The 17,982-nt window shown below is 57.5% G+C and overlaps 6 protein-coding genes across 6 annotated transcripts; 1 reads left to right on the top strand and 5 right to left on the bottom strand.

Moving 5' to 3' along the window:
• Window positions 1–3,819: 3,819 nt before the first annotated feature.
• On the top strand, window positions 3,820–5,190 carry CDEST_11096 (Putative pectate lyase PlyH/PlyE, pectin lyase/virulence factor). Its single transcript, XM_062927252.1, has 3 exons — window positions 3,820–4,203; window positions 4,307–4,611; window positions 4,707–5,190. The coding sequence occupies exons 1-3, from the start codon at window positions 3,996–3,998 to the stop codon at window positions 4,899–4,901; spliced, it is 708 nt and encodes a 235-aa protein (XP_062783303.1). The 5' UTR covers window positions 3,820–3,995; the 3' UTR covers window positions 4,902–5,190.
• A 125-nt stretch (window positions 5,191–5,315) lies between these two features.
• Window positions 5,316–6,410, bottom strand: CDEST_11095 (uncharacterized protein). Its single transcript, XM_062927251.1, has one exon. The coding sequence runs from the start codon at window positions 6,209–6,211 to the stop codon at window positions 5,552–5,554; it is 660 nt and encodes a 219-aa protein (XP_062783302.1). The 5' UTR covers window positions 6,212–6,410; the 3' UTR covers window positions 5,316–5,551.
• Window positions 6,411–7,644: 1,234 nt separating this feature from the next.
• Window positions 7,645–9,491, bottom strand: CDEST_11094 (Putative tetratricopeptide-like helical domain superfamily). The gene has a single exon (XM_062927250.1). It carries the CDS (start codon window positions 9,401–9,403, stop codon window positions 7,700–7,702), a length of 1,704 nt encoding a protein of 567 aa, XP_062783301.1. The 5' UTR covers window positions 9,404–9,491; the 3' UTR covers window positions 7,645–7,699.
• A 778-nt stretch (window positions 9,492–10,269) lies between these two features.
• Window positions 10,270–11,067, bottom strand: CDEST_11093 (Putative aminoglycoside phosphotransferase, protein kinase-like domain superfamily; the record flags this gene model as incomplete). Its single annotated transcript, XM_062927249.1, has 1 exon — window positions 10,270–11,067. One exon carries the CDS (start codon window positions 11,065–11,067, stop codon window positions 10,270–10,272), a length of 798 nt encoding a protein of 265 aa, XP_062783300.1.
• A 791-nt stretch (window positions 11,068–11,858) lies between these two features.
• Window positions 11,859–13,457, bottom strand: CDEST_11092 (Putative amino acid/polyamine transporter I, amino acid permease; the record flags this gene model as incomplete). The annotated part of the gene is made up of 1 exon (XM_062927248.1): window positions 11,859–13,457. One exon carries the CDS (start codon window positions 13,455–13,457, stop codon window positions 11,859–11,861), a length of 1,599 nt encoding a protein of 532 aa, XP_062783299.1.
• Window positions 13,458–15,133: 1,676 nt separating this feature from the next.
• CDEST_11091 (Putative oligopeptide transporter, OPT superfamily) lies at window positions 15,134–17,494 on the bottom strand (the record flags this gene model as incomplete). The annotated part of the gene is made up of 3 exons (XM_062927247.1): window positions 15,134–16,990; window positions 17,098–17,204; window positions 17,254–17,494. 3 exons carry the CDS (start codon window positions 17,492–17,494, stop codon window positions 15,134–15,136), a joined length of 2,205 nt encoding a protein of 734 aa, XP_062783298.1.
• Window positions 17,495–17,982: the final 488 nt, after the last annotated feature.

The raw sequence follows: 17,982 nt of genomic DNA, 5'->3' as shown, positions 1-17,982 counted from the left end.
AGGGTCGCCACACGTTGCGGGCTTCCAAAGACGCAGGACAAGGCTCACCTGAAACCACGCCGAGAATGACATGTTCCGCCGAGTTCTGACCATAGGCGGAGCGACAGCTTACAACTGGGGAAAGGGGATTATCCACGAGTCGGCGGCTGCTTCTGAGTGGGTGTCAATATACGGTGCTCCTGTACATAGTAAGTGAATGGGCAAACGGGACGGGGGAGCGGCTGCGGCGGGCGAAGTATGGGGGTTTGACGAGACCCAGACCTGCGGGCCACACGAGCTTGCGGGAAGGTCAATATGAATAGATTGAGACTTGTTTATCGTGCGGCCGAACGATGCAACCTGGACGGTTTGCCGGCGGGATGCCCTCCTCTTCCCTACCACGTATAGATTAAACAGTTCAGTCTTTAGCCGTGTGTGTTCTCGACTCTTGGCCACTCTACCACGTCAGGCCTACCCCTTTCGCAAGGCTGCTCGCCGACTGGACGGTTCCCCTGCAAACATTCGGAGTAGCCCGTGAGGCTGGTGGTATTCGGCTTCTCTGCTAGCCCAACCGAGTAGACGGATCGCGGGCCAAGAGTCGCCGACTTCTGAGTGGAGGAATCTTGTATTGTTATTCTTTGTAAGATAAAGAACAAAAAAAAAAAAGGAGAAAGACGAAAAGTGGAAAAGTGAAGAAGATAACGCAGAACAGGAGGTCAAGTGAGATCGACTGGGCGATTCTAAACCGGGCCTGGATCGTGAAGGCGATAGCTTTCGATAACAAACCCGGCGGCTACTGGACTTTTACCGCCAGGTAAGACCGAATTACGCCAAGCCTTTGTGATACTAGTGGTATCCATGTGGTGGGATCGTAGGAAGCTTGGCAGCAGGGTTGGACGGGGATTGGGATACTGGTGATTTCTTTTCATTGCTCTCTCCGGTGCCTCCCGCGTATGATGACGCGACGGGATCAATGCGTAGATAAGTCAATAGGGGATGATGGGCTTGAGATCGCTCACGAAGACGTCCCCAAAAGAAGATCTGTCAATAAGCCTCTTCCTCAGTTACGAGCCATTAGCTAACGGAACCAAACGGTCAAGGTAATGAATGTCCCGAAGTGAGCACGTTGGGCCAACTGCCAATGGGGGTATGACAACATCCGAGACTCTCTGCCGACCATTATTGGCCTTGTCTGCCGATGTTAGTCGAGGTCTTTTGTCGAGCTAGGAAATTTTGTTCCTCTAGTGGCAGCCAAACGTGGGGAACCGCCGAGGACCGAACCATACTTTTTCTGCCCTCGCCCCCCCCCCCCCCCTTGCAAGACGGGTGGAGAAGGGTTGCTTGACCTTCCGAACGCAGTTGTTTCAATGATTCAAGCGTTGTTTCCCCAATCTCCGAGGCTTCAGGTAGGGCCGGCCCCGTTCAAATAGGGGAGCAGATGAGTGACGGCAGCGGGCCTGATAGGGATAGGGGGGGGGGGGAAGCATGGGAGAACCCGATTCGAAAGAGGCAACCCGAATGAGCTTAACTGGATGACCTCATTCCTCAAATGATATGTGGGCGGCGTTAATGCAAGGGTTGGCAACCGTCTTGATTCGGACCCGAGGCCGACGCCGACGCCGCCAGGGGTTGTCGATGAGAGATCAGGGGTTAAAGGATGGACCTGCCCAGGATGTAGTCAGTAGAGACGGAGCTCAGGCTTTATCGGGAATAAGCTCTGGCCAACGCTCTGGGTGGCTTTGCGGGTATTCATTCGTACATTAAGAGCTGGCTTGGCTGAAGTGATGGGAACTGGGATACGTCTACGGATACTCGCGGAACTCTCGGGGGATGAATAAGGGATTCTCATTTTTCACTAGGTACGGATGGATGGGTAGGTAGGGGCGCACACACAGAGTAATATATCGGACACCGGAGTCCGGTATGGCGGGCATAAGGATCCCCTTGCGGCGGGACGAGGGCGATTCGACCGGCTGCCTGTGCTCTTCGGAGAGAAGCCGGATGGACATTCAACATAGCCCCGGAAACGGATCACTTGACGAGGGGTAAGGGGGGGGATGCGGGAGATAGTCTCTCTCTCCTAGAGATCCCTGAGATGGGAGGAGGACTACAGGAAGGTTCCAAGGGCTGGGCACGTAGGAGGCAGCCTTGACGGTCCAATGGCCTTGTGAGACTATTGCTGGGGGAGCAATCAACAAGCGTGGCCGGGATGCAGAGCATAAGCAAAGGGAAAAAGGGACGGCGTCGCGGAAGGTTGGTTACTTTTGAAGTTCGGATGACAGCTGTCCGTTGGATCGGTGTGTTCGAACCCAACGCAAGACATGCTTCTCCGACTGTAGAAGGAGAAGAATCGAAAGTGACGGCCTCGGTTTCGGTTGCGGTAGGGTCAATGGACTCTTCTTTTCCGCCCCCCTCGGCGAGACTCACGTCGACGCCGAGCACGAGTTGTGACGGTGAGTCGATTCCCGTTGGCGTTGGTCACGAAAAGAGAACGAACAAAACCGGCGTCAAGGGAAATACATCGACACACTCCAAAGAACCTGATGCGGGGCACTTCCCCCCTGGCAATCTTCTCCAAGGCGTGTTTGGGGCGAGTTGTCTCTTGGCGTTAATCAACATCCAGCACCGGACCAGGGCTTGTCACCCACGGCAATCCATCCCCCCCAATATGCATACGATCCATTGAGCGAAGACAATTTTTTTTTCTGGAGAGAACTCTAGGGGTCTTGGCAACTCCGCCTTTACAGCCCACAACAAGTACGTACGGATCCAGTAAGACAGTAACAAGCAACCAAATGTTCCCGCAGCCCCTCCTTATAGAAGTCTTAGAACGGCCCTTCGCCGCCAATTCTTTTTTTTTTTTTTTCGTTATGGACACTGGAGCAAGTAAGCTGCTGTCTGCCAGTTGTCAACTCTTCGTCAAGGTTACCCCCTTGCTTGGGAAAGAAAGAAAATAAAAGAAGAAAGGAAGGAAAAAAAAACCTGGCTGTCGGGTTCCCATCACCAATGTCACATAGCTTAATCTCTTTCCCGCCGTCGGTAACGGCTTCTGATTGGGTCGCATGAGTGTGGCAGTTCATTCTGACGTCTTTGCTTCACCGCCGAGCCGACGAGATTCCAGTGTTCCGAACACATTCCCAGATAGCAGTGTCGCCAAGGTGCCTCACAACTTCTTTTCTATCTATCTATTATCTCTCTCTCTCTCTCTCTCTGTGTGTGTGTGTGTGTGTGTGTAGCAACAACGGGCGCAGAATTACCCGTTCAAGCAGGTTGCTTTTCTCCCCTCAGTCTCATCCGGCACGCCGGGCCCTGCTTTAGCCTGCCCCTGCATGCGGCGTTGATTGCAGAAAGAGAATCAGGTACCGTTCCCAAGGACCCAATAGAACCCAATGGGAGGTATGGTGGGAACAGGAAGACCCAAACTCCCACGCGCGCCAACGCCGGCACGCGGAGCAAATCTCCAGACGGACTCCATCGCCAACGACAAGCATCACCCAGAAGCAAGCATGCAGGTATCCCCATCCACCGAAACCCACCTTTGTTCTCTGTGTGTGTACGCATTCAGAAATGGCATGTCCCATTGATCCCTGTGCGGTTTGCCAAGTCACTCACTCACTTTCTCCTCCTCCGCCACCTCGTGGGTTGCGGCCATTCAACTTGACCCCAGCATGGCGCCCTTGGCAATGACTCCTGGCGCGTTTGTCTGGACTCTCTCTTGAGTCGTACAGTTACGACGGGGAGAGGATCCGAGAGAGGGACAGAGAGAAATACAGGAGGGGAGAGAGAGAGAGAGAGGAAGCCAAGTTCTCTCTTGGCATGGACTAGCTACGACATGAACTCATTTACCCACCGAAAGGTTTGTATATAAGTGATCTTGTCCGACCCTCTCGGACTCGGGTTTTGCTGCCCATCACTCACTCACACTCTCTCAACCTTAAACCAACTACTACATTCATTCTTTTATTTTTATTTTATTCTCCCTCACCCACGTGTGTGTTCTACCCTTTTCATCCAAAATGCAGTTCTTCAAGTTCGGCCTGGTGCCTCTGCTGGCTGCCCTCCCCGGCGCCCTCGCCTGCAACGGCTACACCGGCGGCGTCCCCAAGGCCACCGGCACCGTCTCCTCCAAGTCCTACATCGAGATCAAGTCCGGCCAGGTCTTTGACGGACAGTGGAAGCGCTACGACCGCGGCTCCGGTGCCTGCGGCGGCCAGTCCGAGGGTGGTGAGTAGTCCTTTTTCGTCCACGGGCACTCTTTCTTTTTCACCACCCCCCTATCCCTATACCACCACCAGTATCTGACATGTGTTTTTAAAAACAACCGCAGACTACAAAGACTCCGTCTTCTACATCCAGGCCGGCGGCACCCTGAAGAACGCCATCATCGGCAAGAACCAGGCCGAGGGCGTCCACTGCAACGGGCACTGCACGCTCGAGTTCGTCTGGTTCGAGGACGTCTGCGAGGACGCCATCTCCATCAAGAACGACAAGGCCGGCAAGCAGACCTGGATCATCGGCGGCGGCGCCTACCATGCCTCCGACAAGGTCATCCAGCACAACGGCTGCGGTACCGTCAACGTCATCAACTACTACGTCGAGGACTACGGCAAGCTCTACCGCTCCTGCGGCAACGTGAGTCCATCCTGTATTGCTATACACACATAAACACACACACAAATCCCTTGTTATCCTTGTATCCGAGGCTAACCAGAGAAAAAACCCAACAGTGCAAGTCCCAGTGCAAGCGCACCGTCAACCTCGAGGGCATCACCGCCAAGAACGGCGGCGAGCTCGCCGGCATCAACAGCAACCTGGGCGACCGCGCCACCCTCAAGAACGTCTGCGCCGACGCCAAGACCAAGTGCCAGAAGTACAACGGCTGCGCCGGCGGCTGCGAGCCCAAGAAGGCCGGCACCTGCTAAGCCTGCTCCTCCCCAACATTTGTTGCGCTGGGACAAGGTTGCTTTGCTTCGAGGACATGTGCCATCGCACGCTCATCTCGGACGAGTGAGACGATGGACAAGAGCCGGTGGATTGTTTGAGTAAAAACATGAGATCACGGAGGGCTCCGGGAAAGTCCGACATCAACAAAACAACACACTTGGGAGTATAAACTTTCTGCGTCTCGGGCGTGCCCGGGACCGTTTTCAGACCAACCTGTACATACACACATTTTTGGAAAAACCCACGTATATATCTATCACTTTCTACCCAACATCAGCTTGTTGCCGGAAGCGAACTCTGCTTGTTCCTACGCTTGTGAAAAGATGTGACATGACATCAAGCGGGCTGAAGCAGAGTGAGGTCTGGTTAGAAAACTGTCTTGATTCTTGTGGGCGATGTCTTGGGGCGTTCTCATTACCAACATGCCTAAAAGTCTTAGCGATGCTGCTTTAAGGGCGAGCGAAGTTGAACGAGGGTGAATGTTTGGCCTTTGATTTAGATATCGGCCATAGGCACCGAAGTACTGTTTTCGTCCCAGATGTCCCCGAAAGAACGGTCCTTGCTCTTTTAGAACTCTTTTAGAAGCAGTTTGAAGACCCGTGGAAGGGCTATACAATACAAGACATTTTTACTTCGATTTGAGCTTCTTCCTCGCAAGGGACCTATTCGTTATCCACCACTCAGCCGCGACGAGGTTTGGGATCCAACTCGTCCAACCGGCAACGGCAGCGGCGTGGTACGGAAGCATGCCCGAGGCCATGAGCACGGGCATCTGGACGCGCAGCGTAACGGCGGCATAAGTCGCGGCGTAGTTGCGTATCATCCAGTGCTTGTGGGCCTCGACGTCGCCCTGGAGGACCGCGAGGAGGCCGAGTGCGCACGTGGCCAGCCAGATGCCGGCCAGGACGGCGAAGCCGATCTGGCCGAGGGGGTGGCAGGAGGCGGCGAAGGCCATCTTGAAGGCGTTGGCGCCCCCGACCGCGATGCCGAGGTTGTAGACGCGGCCGATCCAGCGGTGCGCGGCCGGGTAGTGACGCCGGAGGCCGCCGAGAAACTGCAAGGGGCCGCAGAACATGGCGAAGCCGCTGCCGAGGATGTGGAGCTTGCCGAAGAGCCTCCGCCGGGTCGCCCACATCACCTCCGGGTCGCCCATGTACGGGATGCCAAAGATGTACTGGGCATTGTGGGCGACGATCCACAGGGCGGGGACGGTGAGGAGCCACCACCGCCGATCCATGCCTAGTTTGGAGGCGGACAGCGGCGTCTGGCGCATTGCCGGCCGTTCCATATCGTACAGTATAGAGTTGTGTTTATGTATGGTATGGTATGGTATGGTTTAGTCTTGCCAAGTTTCGCTTTTGGAACTTGGGCTGCAGATTGCCCCGCCGTGTTACCAGTCCAAGTGTAAAAAGGGCTTGGTGTCCGGGGATCGTGGCACTGAGAGTGATATGCGAACATTGCGGCTATCCTCAAGCCAAGCCTGTGGTATTTATGTCGCTGAAAGCCGATCCTTTGTAGGCTAGCTGTCTGATCCTTCTCGACTTAAACAGCCAGATATACGCGTCATGACAGCTGCATTCCCCTCGATAAGTGGGGTCAGCCTCTTGGAATGGGCAAATCAACTCCTTGGGCGAGGTTTCGTCGCTTACAAGCTGACCTATTGGGTGTGTATGTCTTGTAGGATTGTCGTGAAGCACAACTGTGCCTCGTCAGCCACTTTGGATGGTGTGAGCCACAACGTCTATTTCGCGTGACCGCTCTTACAGGTAAGTTACTTAAAGGTATGAGAAAGCAACAGAGCCATCATATACATCCCGAAGTAGCGGAGTCTCTGGCTCAAATGGTTGTTTGTCGCCGACGGTGCCTATCACGACCCCTACTGTCAAGCATGTACGGAAACGACCACCTGAACTGCACCAGGGCCGCTGACACATTAAAATAGCACCCAGTTGGTTACTCAGGCATTGCCCCCTTTTTGATTAGGGTTAGCGTTTTGGGAGGAAGGGAGTATTGCCAACTTGGGTGCCCTATTGTACAGGTCTTCAGACTTCTTGTGTTCTGATTTATTGTATAGAATTCCTTCTATACTGACATGAACAGGTCCGAAAGGCCCGGCCTTTCACAGAAATAACACATCGCAGTTTATACAGCAAAACTTATACGTGATTGGCGCTATGCCCCAAGGTCGCGCCAACAACCATACGAAGCTGTCTCGGCCATAAACACAATACCTTCTTGTGTTTTTTTCTTTCAGAATTAGGGTTAATCTAGATGATGTTAAGCTGGTCAATCCTCTGCTACAAATATGTTGATACACCAGGAGCGCACGTAGGTCGTCTCATCGTCAAAGTGCTGGTTTGATTTTTCAATGATTCCAAAAAAGCCAGGCTGCGTTTATTAACTATGCTCATTGAATCGAACAAGCTGCCAAGCATCTCCCTAGAAAGCACCAAAGACACCAAAAGTCACTCAAACCTGAGAACGAGCCCGCTGGTTTCGATTGTAAGTCGTTTGCCGTATGCATCCCGCCGCCGATGTCTTGCTTCCAACACCCCTCCCAACCCTCCCATCCCCTGATTGCTACTCACTATACTCTCCATCAGTGTATGGTTCCCTTACATCACCATCCAATGCTCCGTCACCACTGAGCGTCCCCCCACCACCACCACCTCCATCACCACCCCCAGAAAGCCAAGTGTCATAACTTGGCTCGTGGTTCCCGAGGGTCGCCGAGGCTACCGCCGCGCTGGGACGGCGGCCTCAGCGACCGTGTCTGTCAATCGACCGTCCTCAGGCGGCAGAAGCACGACGACTTGATGGGCACGTCGGCGACGGCCAGGGCCAGGTTCAGCTGGGGCTTGAGGATCCTGGCCTCATCGTCGCGGCCGAGCTTCACCAGGCACTCGTACAGGCCGTGGAGGGCCCAGACGTTGTTGGGGTGGCGCTGGGCCCGCGGCAGGGACTCGTCGATGCCGAGGTCGGCGCTGTAGACGGCCGCCGCCTCCTCGACGCGGCCCTGCTCGAGCAGCAGCGCGCCGAGGGCGTGCCGCGCCGGCTGCATCCAGCCCCAGGGCTCGTCGTAGGGGAGGGCGTCGTCCCTCTCGACCGCCTTGCGGAGGTGCGCGAAGGCGGTGTCGTAGTCCCCCTTCCGGTAGGCCAGCTCGCCGTCCAGCATCGCCTCGCCGATGGCCAGGATCTCCTGGCAGGTGTTGTTGAAGACGGCGCGCGACGAGGGTAGCCGCTCGAGGGCCTCGGCGAACAGGCGCCGCTCCTGCTCGGCCTCCCCTGTCCTGCCCTGCACGGCCAAGGCGACGCCCTTGGCGTAGTGTGTCATGGCCGTCGTGGCGCAGTAGAGCTTGGGGTCCCGGGGCAGCTCGAGGGCGTGAATGTCGTCCCAACGGCCGAAGCGGATGAGGGCGTGCATGCGCATGCCGAGGAAGCCCTCCAGCCAGTCGGCCATGGGCGGCGACTCGACGCGCAGGAGATCCTCCGAGATGGTGGACTCGAGCTCCCGGACCGTCTCGAGGGCGACCTTGGACTGGCCGCACAGCATGGCGCCGTACAGGCGGAAGTGGAAGTCGTGCGAGCGGTACAGGGTGTAGAAGTTGAGGGGGCCCTCGCGGGCGAGGAACTTGGAGTCGGCGCGGATGGCGTCCGAGTTGGAGGCGATGGCACGGCGGTACTGGCCGCAGATGATGTCGAGGTGGGTGGGCATGTGCTCGAGGTGGCCGGCGTCCGGGACGAGGCCGCGCAGGTTGTCGGCTATGGTGAGAGCGGCCTCGGGAGTGGGCGACATCTCCATGAGGTGGATGTACAGGTGGAGGAGGCCCGGGTGCTGCAGAGAGCCCCTCAGCCTGAAGGTGCGGTCCATGACGTCCTTGATCTCCAGGGTCCTGGCGCCGGGGGTGGGCTTCCCGGTCTTGTAGTTCCACAGGTTCCACGGCGTGACGTTCATGGTGGCGTCGGTCCAGAGGGCGACGACGTCGAGGTCGTCGGGATAGGCCCGCATCACCGAGTCCATGGCCTGGGCGTAGTCCTGATTCCACTGGGAACAGTCCTCGGCGGGCGTCTCCTGCGGATAGCGGCGGATGAGGGCGTCGATGAGGGCGCTCTCGACGGGGGTCGCCTTGGCCGAGTGGCCCTTTGCCTGCATGATAGTGTGGTGTGCGCGCCTGGTGGTCTCGGCCAGGTCGTGTCCGTCAAACACCTTCCACGGCTTGTTGTAGTTGGGCCCCAGGACGAAGGCGAGGCCCCAGTAGGCCATGGCGCAGAAGGGGTCATGATCGATGGCTTTCTGGAAGCACCTCGCCGACTCCTCGTGGTTGAAGGCATACGCCCAGGTCAGGCCGCGACTGAACCAGATCTGGGCATCTGTGCTGGTCGTGCTCACAGACCGATGAAACGTGCCGAGGTTGTAAGGGTATGACGACTGGTTGGCATCACGCGAGAGGACGGCCGACGACGAACCCTTGCTCCTCATGGTGTGTGTGTGTGTGTGTGTGTGTGTGTGTGTTGGGACTGGTGAGAGATCTTCCTACTGCCTTGCTTTGTACCTGAACGGCCCGAGGGATGGGGGGGGGGGGGGGGGGGGGGCGAAGTCGGAGATGGAGAGATGGAGATGGAGAGGTGATGGGGGTGCGTGTTGGGGGGTTGTTGGGGGATGGCAAGTGATTGGTTGCTTGGATGGGTTTGTTGGCTGGAGGCGGTTAAGGCGCCTTTTAAATCGTCAAACTCGCGCTTATCTAAGCAGACACAGGCCACCCTTCGTCCGGTCTATATGTCGGGGAGAAGGGTGAGACATGGAGTGACAAGTACCTTGTACAGAAACGAGACAGTATCTAACCGTGGATAGAGAGCACTAGAGTCTGTACTACAGGTACAGGTAGATCATGCGGTTGCCTCGATCTACGATGTATGGGAGTTGGGCGGGGCTGTGGGACGAGGAACAAGTTAAAGATGATCTATGCCAAGCTGAGATGTGAAGGGTGTAGGGGAGAGACTCTTACGAGAGAGCATACCAAAGTGTAGTCCTCCACAATAGACGCCTACCTACTCATCGTTAGACTTTCCAACTTACTCAAGATGCTTTCAGGGCCATTGCTACAATGACATGACATGACATGTGGCATCAAGAAATAAGATAAATGACCCGGAGTGTGGAGTTGACAACTTGCGACCCCATTGCTCAATTGCAACCACCATGACAAACCTCTCACCTGGAAAACCTAGAGAAGACATTCTAACTCGTACTGCCTAGTAAGAACTATACTCAAGAGACGTGGGTTTTTATTTATTGGAACCACACACCTTTCAAAGCGACAAGACTTTAGCCAGTAACTAACGCCTTTATAAATCTCCTCGTGACAACAACAGTTGCAGCCCGGCCTCCTCACCATAGCGCCGCATCGCGACGGCTTTCCAGTCCTCCCATCCCATGCCCTCGTCCACTTTGACGGCGTCCCGGAGCCCCTGAAACAGGCCCTGGAATCCGCTCCAGTCCGCCGCGAGGTCGTACCCGCAGCAGAAGGCGAACCTGTGCTGCAACCGGCCGCGCCGAACACACCGGCCCAGATCCCGGCGGCCCTTTTCCTCGAACAGGCGTGCAAAAGCAAGTTCGTCGTCGCCCAGCTCGTTCGAACCGTTGTAGAAGTCGGCGACCGGCAGGAAGGCGATGGGGGAGTTGAACGCATGAGCTGGCGGCGCGGTATGGGCCCATTCCCAGTCAATAATCCCCGTAATGTGGAAATCGTCGTCCACCAGGATATGATCCCCCTTGTCGTCGGCGTGCTTCAGATAGAACTTTTGGGTATCTGGCTCTGGCTCTGACTCTGGCTCTGACTCTGACTCTGGCAGCACGGAGGGAATCAAGTCGATGAGGAACCGGTGGATCAGGTAGGCATTCACGGCTAGATTGGAATACATCTCGCCGCGAAGAATCAAATCCAAGACGAGCTGAAGCGACGATTTGTGGTATTCCTCAAGAGAAGAGAATGGCCCGATGGCCCGCATATCGGACTGTGCAAAGTCGGTGAGCGATTCTCGAGCAAGTGCCCCGACATGAGACTCGCCCGGCCGGTCGAGAGAGCCAAGGACGTCGAACGGATACTTGTGAAGCTCGATAAACGTATCGGCAAGCTGGCTCATGACGGTGTTCCGTTGTTCCTGGGTCGCGGTGGACCATCGGAGAGATCTCCCCGGCAACTTCTCCATCAGGATGTAGCCGACTCCGACGGGATTGTCGGCGTGCTCCAACGCGAAATCGTACAACCTGGGAGCGGGCACGCCCGTCTTCTCAAGAAACCCGAGGGTCGCAGAGTGTGCAGTCGCCGAGGTTGCGGACAGCTGGCCGACCGCAACCCTCCGAGTCGCAAACCCACATGGGCATCTTCTGTTGGAACGTCGGTGAGAAGAGGCTTCTTCGCGGAACGGCGTAGAAGAGGGGCGGTGTCCTGTAGTTATGCAGGTATTTGCAGCACGTTGTGTTGCTGCAGTTGGGCCGTGGCGTTCCCTTTTGGACCAACAGCAATAGCTTGTACCGGATAATTGGATGCAGGGAAAATCGCCCAATGGGGAAAAACCCCAGATATTACGGTATCCGATCCATTCACGGACGAAAAGGAGGGATGCAATGCAGTCAATTTCATGCCGCGTGATGGAAGATAGCCATGGTCGTCTCCATCCATCCTGTTGAGTACTCCTTTATTCTTCTTTCTTATTTCAGAGCTCCAGTCTTTGGAAAACCTTGATTTCAAGTCATTCGGCAATCTAACTGAGTCATATTAAAGCTCACTCATTGTTCTAGTAGTGATGTACAGCCTGGACAAGATGGTAGCGAGCATCTGATACAGCAACGTTGAGTTTTTTACTAGCCAACATGTCTCGAAACAAATACCTGGCAGGGACAGTCCCCAAGACACACAAAAGAACGATGCACATCACGCAGCATGTCTTGCGTCACCGACTTCCATCTCGGCCACGACGCCTCCCGTTGTCGTCGGGCCCTCGTACCCCTTCCTCGCCCCCAACAACCACCACAGGGCAACGAAAGCCGTGAGACCTCCCCATATCACACAGGCGTAGTTCATCGACTGCGCATCCGTGGGCAGCGCGTAAGGGAAGCAGTAGATGACGAACCAGACCAGCATGTACGCGCAGGCGAAGCCGTTGACGGCGAAGCCGATCCACCCCCGCATGTGAAAGGGCCCGTAGGCGATCCTCTTCCTGCCCGCCAAGAGGTTAGGGAGAATGGCGGCGAGATAGGAGCTGCTGGAGAGAAGGATGAAACTGCCGACAAAGGCGTTGAAGGCCGTGGTGCTGCCGACGTAGATGGCCCCGAGCACCGTCACCAACACGGCCGACACCACCGTGGACCACATCGGCATCCCCAGCCTGCGGTCCACCTTCCCCAGAACATCGGGTCGGGGGCTCGCGCCGTCGCGGGCGAGGGCCCAGAGCGTACGTCCGCAGGTGATGTACAGCCCCATCAGCGTCAGGCCGATGCAGATGAGCACGAGGGCGAGCAGGCCGGTCGCACCGGCGGCGGACCCGGTGGCCTGGCGGTAAATCTCGGCGATGGGGTATGGGGACTCGAAGAGGGCGTCGTAGTCGTTGATGGCGTACATGATGGTGACGAGATAGCAGAAGCCCGTGACGAACCCGATGCTCAGCTGCAAGCCGAGGGCGATGGGCACGTTGCGCTGGGGGTTCGGGATCTCCTCCGCCAGGTGGGTCGTGGCGTCGACGGCGCCGACGCTGAAGGCCCCGTTGAGCATGCCGGCGACGAAGACGAACCCGTCGGGGTACCCGATGTCGGCGGTCCACTCGGTCCAGACGAACGACGACGAGGCGTGGGGCGGCCGCCCGTCGCGGCCGGGCATGACGGCGACGACGATGACGGTGATGAGGAAGCCGGCCAGGATGGCGACGACGCCAAAGTCGTTGATCCTCGGCATGGCGCCGTTGGCCAGGCAGACGACGGCGCAGGCGAGCCAGGTGGCGACGACGTAGACGACGAAGACGTGCCACGGCTGCGCCTCGAACCCGGCGTGGTTGAGGGCGTACATCTGCACGACGGTGTTGCCGAAGATGGACGCCATGCTCGCGGCGCCGAGGACCCAGGCCAGGTAGTTCCACCAGCCGGCGAAGAAGCCGACGACGCGGCCCCATCGGCGGCCGGGCGTCACCGAGGCCCAGTGGTAGACGCCGGCGGACGAGGGAACGGCGCTCGCGAGCTCGGCGATGCTGGCGGCCACGGTCCAGTAGCAGACCGATACGGCGACGAACTCGTAGAGCACGCCGGGCGGCCCGCCGTTGAAGATGGCTACGAGGATGGAGCCGCCGATGGCGGGCCAGACGTTGCCGACGACGAGGCCGACGCCGGCGAGGGAGAGGAGGCTGAAGTTCCGCTCGAGCTCCTGGACGTGGCCCGACGCGTTGATGGCGACGTCGTCGTGCTGGTCGGCCGATTGCGCCTTGCTCATCTTGGCGGTGGCAGCGCCTTCGCCGTCACCGTGTGGTTTCGTGTCGCGGCCCATGCCTGGCGTCTGTTGATGTGAAATCATACGGGTTTGTCCACAGGAGTGGCTTGCCTGTGGAATATTGGCGTGAGATTTGTTGGAAGTCGAGCTGCGATGGGCCCGCCTGGATAGACATTCCAGAGCGACCGGCCCGGTGCTGCGGTCGCGGCATCCGAGCTATGGTGGATGGACCACGGTATCGGCAAGCTGCATTATCTATCTCTAAGGCTGGGCGGCTTGTGTCGCCGGCGGCGCCCCTAGCTTGATAGAGCCTGAGGAGGTATCATATGCAAGGGGGGGGGGGGGGGGGGGGGGGGAGGGGGGGGCATAAAAAGGCTGGCCCCTGAGACGACTTCGGTGGCAATCTGTCAGTCCCCCTTTTTAAGGGCTAGCACGGTTCTAGCAAGATTCCTGACAAAACAACTAAAGATATCAGACATGTCGTCGCTTGATACCGTTACCGTTACGTACTTTTGATAGTACCTCTGCAGAAAGGGCAGAAACTCGCCTCCCCGCAAGGCCCCATGTGAGCAAGCATCGGACGGGGAAGATGCAATCCATCAATGGGGTCCCGGTGACGAATGCCGGCTCGGCCCACTGATTGATTGCAAGGGTGAGGAAGAAAATCTTACGCGAGAACTTGACCAACTAGTGCGGGGGAAGACCGCTTGTCTTCCAGGCTCTCCCAGGATCTCATGCAAGACACAGTTCGGTCAGCCCAAGCCGGGCGTTGGCATCTCGAAAATTCCGAAATCGGCGGCGATACAAGCTGCATGCTGTTTAGTTGGTAGGTCACTCGACGTCGAAAGGGCTAGTACTTCGGAGGACTCGGCATGTCTGCATTGTACAGCAAGCGTTCCTGGCCTGTGATGTAACCACGACACGCTCTTCAACGGGTTGGGTTGAATGTCTTTGCACGACAGGATTGACGTACATGCCCATTAATGCCGCCGAGCAGGGCAAAAAGAAAACAGGGGGATAGATGCCAGAGAAATGTTGCTGGCTGTGTTGCTGCGCGTCTGGGGCTTACCACTCGCTAGGTAGCCAGCGTGAGGGCTAAGTCGTGCTCGACAGCTTGTTTCCCCGTCAAGCTTCGGCCTCTTGACCCGGATTTCCGCGCCGCCCCGATGCCCCCGTGACCCGCGACTGTGATCCAGCCCGGACCCGGGTCGGCCCCACTACGGAGTAGGATCACGGGGGACACTAATTTGAGTCCAGACCGAACCCCGTCGACGACCGTTATACTTAGCTGGAGGGTTTCTTTTTGCGTCTGGTCACTTTTCTTCTGTGAAGGCGCAAATACAGTCCCATAGTTGCCGTGCAGCAATTGTGGTCTTGCACAGGAATGACGACATTGTCTTTATCCAGCCAGCGAAGGGATGTATCATGAACTTCTTCCGCCTGTTTACTTCAATACAGGCAGAATGGAGGACATCTATTCGAATACAACTCCAAAGGATAAATGACGGGAGCGGCGCTGCGAATCTTTATGTTGAGGAAATTATAGCTAAACCATCAAGAAGGACACACGAACGGATAAGGGTAACAAACACATCGTGATCGCTACGCAGGCTCTAGATATATTGTGCTATCAGCAAATCACTCATCCAGTATTTACTAACACTTTCCAGACACCGTCTTCGAACAACAGCATCAAATGCCATCACGGGCAACACATACGTCAGGACCCCCAATTAGCAAATCTCGGCAACGCAACCCAGCTTCGTTCCAAAGTACGTAGGACCTGCAACCTCGGCAATCTGAAGAATGCTGAGAACCACGTACCCAACACCCTCCCCGGCAATAGCGCCAGCAGATACCGAATAGAAGTATGTCGCGTGCGACTCCTTCCCGTACCTGGCCCAGAGCGCCGCCGCCGCCGCCCCCAGCGCAAACGTTATGGAGGAGACGGACCCGGGAACCGTCATGGCCAGACCGACGACGGCCATGTTAGGGACCCGAGCTTCCCAGTGCTTGTGCGTGGGGTGAAGGCTGAGCCATCTCTTCAGAACCGTCGCCCCCACGCCCAAGACGACAGCGATGACGGACGCGATCCAGCTGGACGTGCTTATGGGCATGACCGGCGAGAGGATGCCGACGGTGACGATGCGCCACGCGGTGACAGAGGGCGTGGCGAACTGGCAGTACGTGGCGGCCGGGTCCAGGATGCACGGGAACGCCTTGGTGAAGAGCAGGAAAAGCCCCGGCATCACGAGCGTCGAGATCATGGTCCCCATCAACTGCGCGTGCCACTGCGGCCGCGTCGGCGTACCGAGGAGGAACCCCGTCCGGAAGTCTTGGACCAGCTCGGCGGACTGCTGCGCCGCGCCCGACGATACCGTGGCGCCGATTAGGTTGGACCGCGCGGCCACGTCGGCGCCCAGTTTGTCGACCTGGTCCCGCATGATGGAGCCCGTGATAAATTGCGAGCCCTTGGAGACGCTGCTGATGGGCGAGGAGCCCACGGCGCCGAACACCTGGATGACGACGATGGCCCAGAAAAAGCCTAGGGCGAGGTGCAGCAGGCTCATATCGGCACCGATGCCGAACTGGAGCGGGAGGACGGTCATGGCGATGGCGAAGGAAACGGTGCCGAGGCCGAGCCACTCCCACCACCTAATGCGGTACTGCTCGGGCACGGGGTCGAACACGGTGCTCTCTCCCTGGTCGATGGTCGTCTGCTGCTGTCGGTCCTTTGACAACCTTTGACGAAGGGTCGTGATGCCGTACCAAGCCAGCTTCCCAAAGGATTTGGCCTCGAGCGCGATCGTGGTGAGGGACACGGCCAGCATCATGAAGACGGCCGGCCACAGGATCCAGTACCGGGGCGAAGGGTCGTCCCTGAACTTGGTCGGGTTGAATGCGTTATACGTCACCAGGCCGGGATACTCGGCGCTCACGGGGAGACCCGAGGCGACCTCGAGGTGGACGAGGATCGGCCCGATGATGCCCCAGGCGAGGACTGACCCCAGCACGAAGGACAGCGCCGGGTTGAGGCCGACGAGCATGCCCATGCCCAGCAGCGCCGGTGACCAGGACCACGAGAGCCAGCCCCAGCTGACGGCGGCGATGATGCCGTGGCCGCCCCATTTGTATATCCACCAGAACACGTTCCAGGTGTACAGAATGCCCGGCGCGTACGAGCTGGCGATGGCCCAGACGAGCGACGCGGCGAAGGCGATACTGATGGACACGAGGCTCCGCCGCGACGACGCCTGGGCGCCCTCGGACTTGGAGTGCAGGGTTTTGATGGTGATGGCCGAGGCGGTGCCGAGGGGGAACGTGAGGTTTAGTGGCCGGGCGAGCTTCAGGACGAAGAGGCTCCGCAGGGGGACAGCGAAGGACAGCCCCCAGAACCCGGAGAGGAACGTCAGGCAGACCAGGACGCCGTAGCTGGCGGTGCCCCCGGAGCCCCCGGAGCCCAGGAGGCCCATCTGTATGAGGGCCGGGACGCCGCTGACGAAGATGAAGCCGACGCCGACGCAGCCGAGGGCCGTGGCCTGGACGATGTTGTTCTCGTGGGGGCCGAAGTATCCGGAGACCAAGGGGAGCTGCCCACGGGGGAGAGGTGTCAGAGGGAAGGATGATTTTATGCGTACAAAGTATCAAACCGTAGGGAACTGAACACGCACACGCACACACGCGGGGAAACACAAACATAAAACACACACACACACACCTTGGAGCGTTCCAGGAACTTCAGGATGCCGAAACCGAAAATGGACGCGAAGAGGGTGGCGTCGGCGCCGAAGCCGGTCTTGAGGCCTTAATCATCACGTCAACTTGTGTCAGCAGGTGGGTGTGCCCATCTTACCAAGGTACAGGTTGGAGCAGGCGATCAGCGACCCCAGGAGGCCCCCCGTCACAACGGCTCTGACGGTTAGGATCCTGCGGCCGTCATACGGCTCGACATCCCGGAGCGGCAGAAACGTGTCGTCGACGAGGACCTGTCCGAGGTTGATGGACTTCCCCTCGTCGGCATCCGCGACGAAGGCGGGGCCGTTCTTGATATCCGGGCCGGGCGTGGACATCGGCTTCTCGCCGGCAGAAGACATGGTTTGTGATACTTGCAGAAGGGCACGACAAAATTTTAAATTTTAAAAGCAAATAGATAAATGCGTATTTTATCTCTCTTTCTTTCTTCTGAATCAATGTGTGGAAACAGAACCAGGCATCTTGTCACTGGGTTTTAACATCGGGTTTGTATCCTGGTAGACAGTGTCTTATCTCTCAGGATGAAGAAGGCCTACCCCCTCCCCCCCTCCACCCCGCGCTGCCTGTTTGGGAAATAAACGGCGCCGTGTTAGTTAGTCATTGACGCGGGACCCCGGATCATGGCGACAATATCGGCCAGGGATGTGGGCTTCCCTTATCGGAGGTCTAAACCGAGGGCGCTCTCGGCCAGTCTCTCGGCTTGACTGCTGTGAGGGTATACTTGAAAACCGATTATCTTCACCACGAGAGTGTAGGATTATCTTGTAGTTTGCTGCAGGAGTGGGGGTTTTTGGCACGTGAACCGTAGGTCCTGAGGTAGTATTGGACA

The sequence above is a fragment of the Colletotrichum destructivum genome, chromosome 7, assembly GCF_034447905.1.
Source record: "Colletotrichum destructivum chromosome 7, complete sequence".
In the NCBI taxonomy this organism is placed as follows: domain Eukaryota; kingdom Fungi; phylum Ascomycota; class Sordariomycetes; order Glomerellales; family Glomerellaceae; genus Colletotrichum; species Colletotrichum destructivum.
The sequence above is the reverse complement of the archived record's forward strand: the minus strand, read 5'-3'. Positions and strand labels throughout refer to the sequence as shown.

What these genes read in the sequence shown, in the direction of transcription:
- CDEST_11096 (XM_062927252.1), top strand. Translation starts at nt 3,996, where the DNA reads ATGCAGTTCTTCAAGTTCGGCCTGGTGCCTCTGCTGGCTGCCCTCCCC. An exon ending in CGGCGGCCAGTCCGAGGGTG is followed by an intron (nt 4,204 to 4,306) that starts GTGAGTAGTCCT and finishes AAACAACCGCAG; the next exon opens with ACTACAAAGACTCCGTCTTC. An exon ending in TCTACCGCTCCTGCGGCAAC is followed by an intron (nt 4,612 to 4,706) that starts GTGAGTCCATCC and finishes AAAACCCAACAG; the next exon opens with TGCAAGTCCCAGTGCAAGCG.
- CDEST_11095 (XM_062927251.1), bottom strand. Translation starts at nt 6,211, where the DNA reads ATGGAACGGCCGGCAATGCGCCAGACGCCGCTGTCCGCCTCCAAACTA.
- CDEST_11094 (XM_062927250.1), bottom strand. Translation starts at nt 9,403, where the DNA reads ATGAGGAGCAAGGGTTCGTCGTCGGCCGTCCTCTCGCGTGATGCCAAC.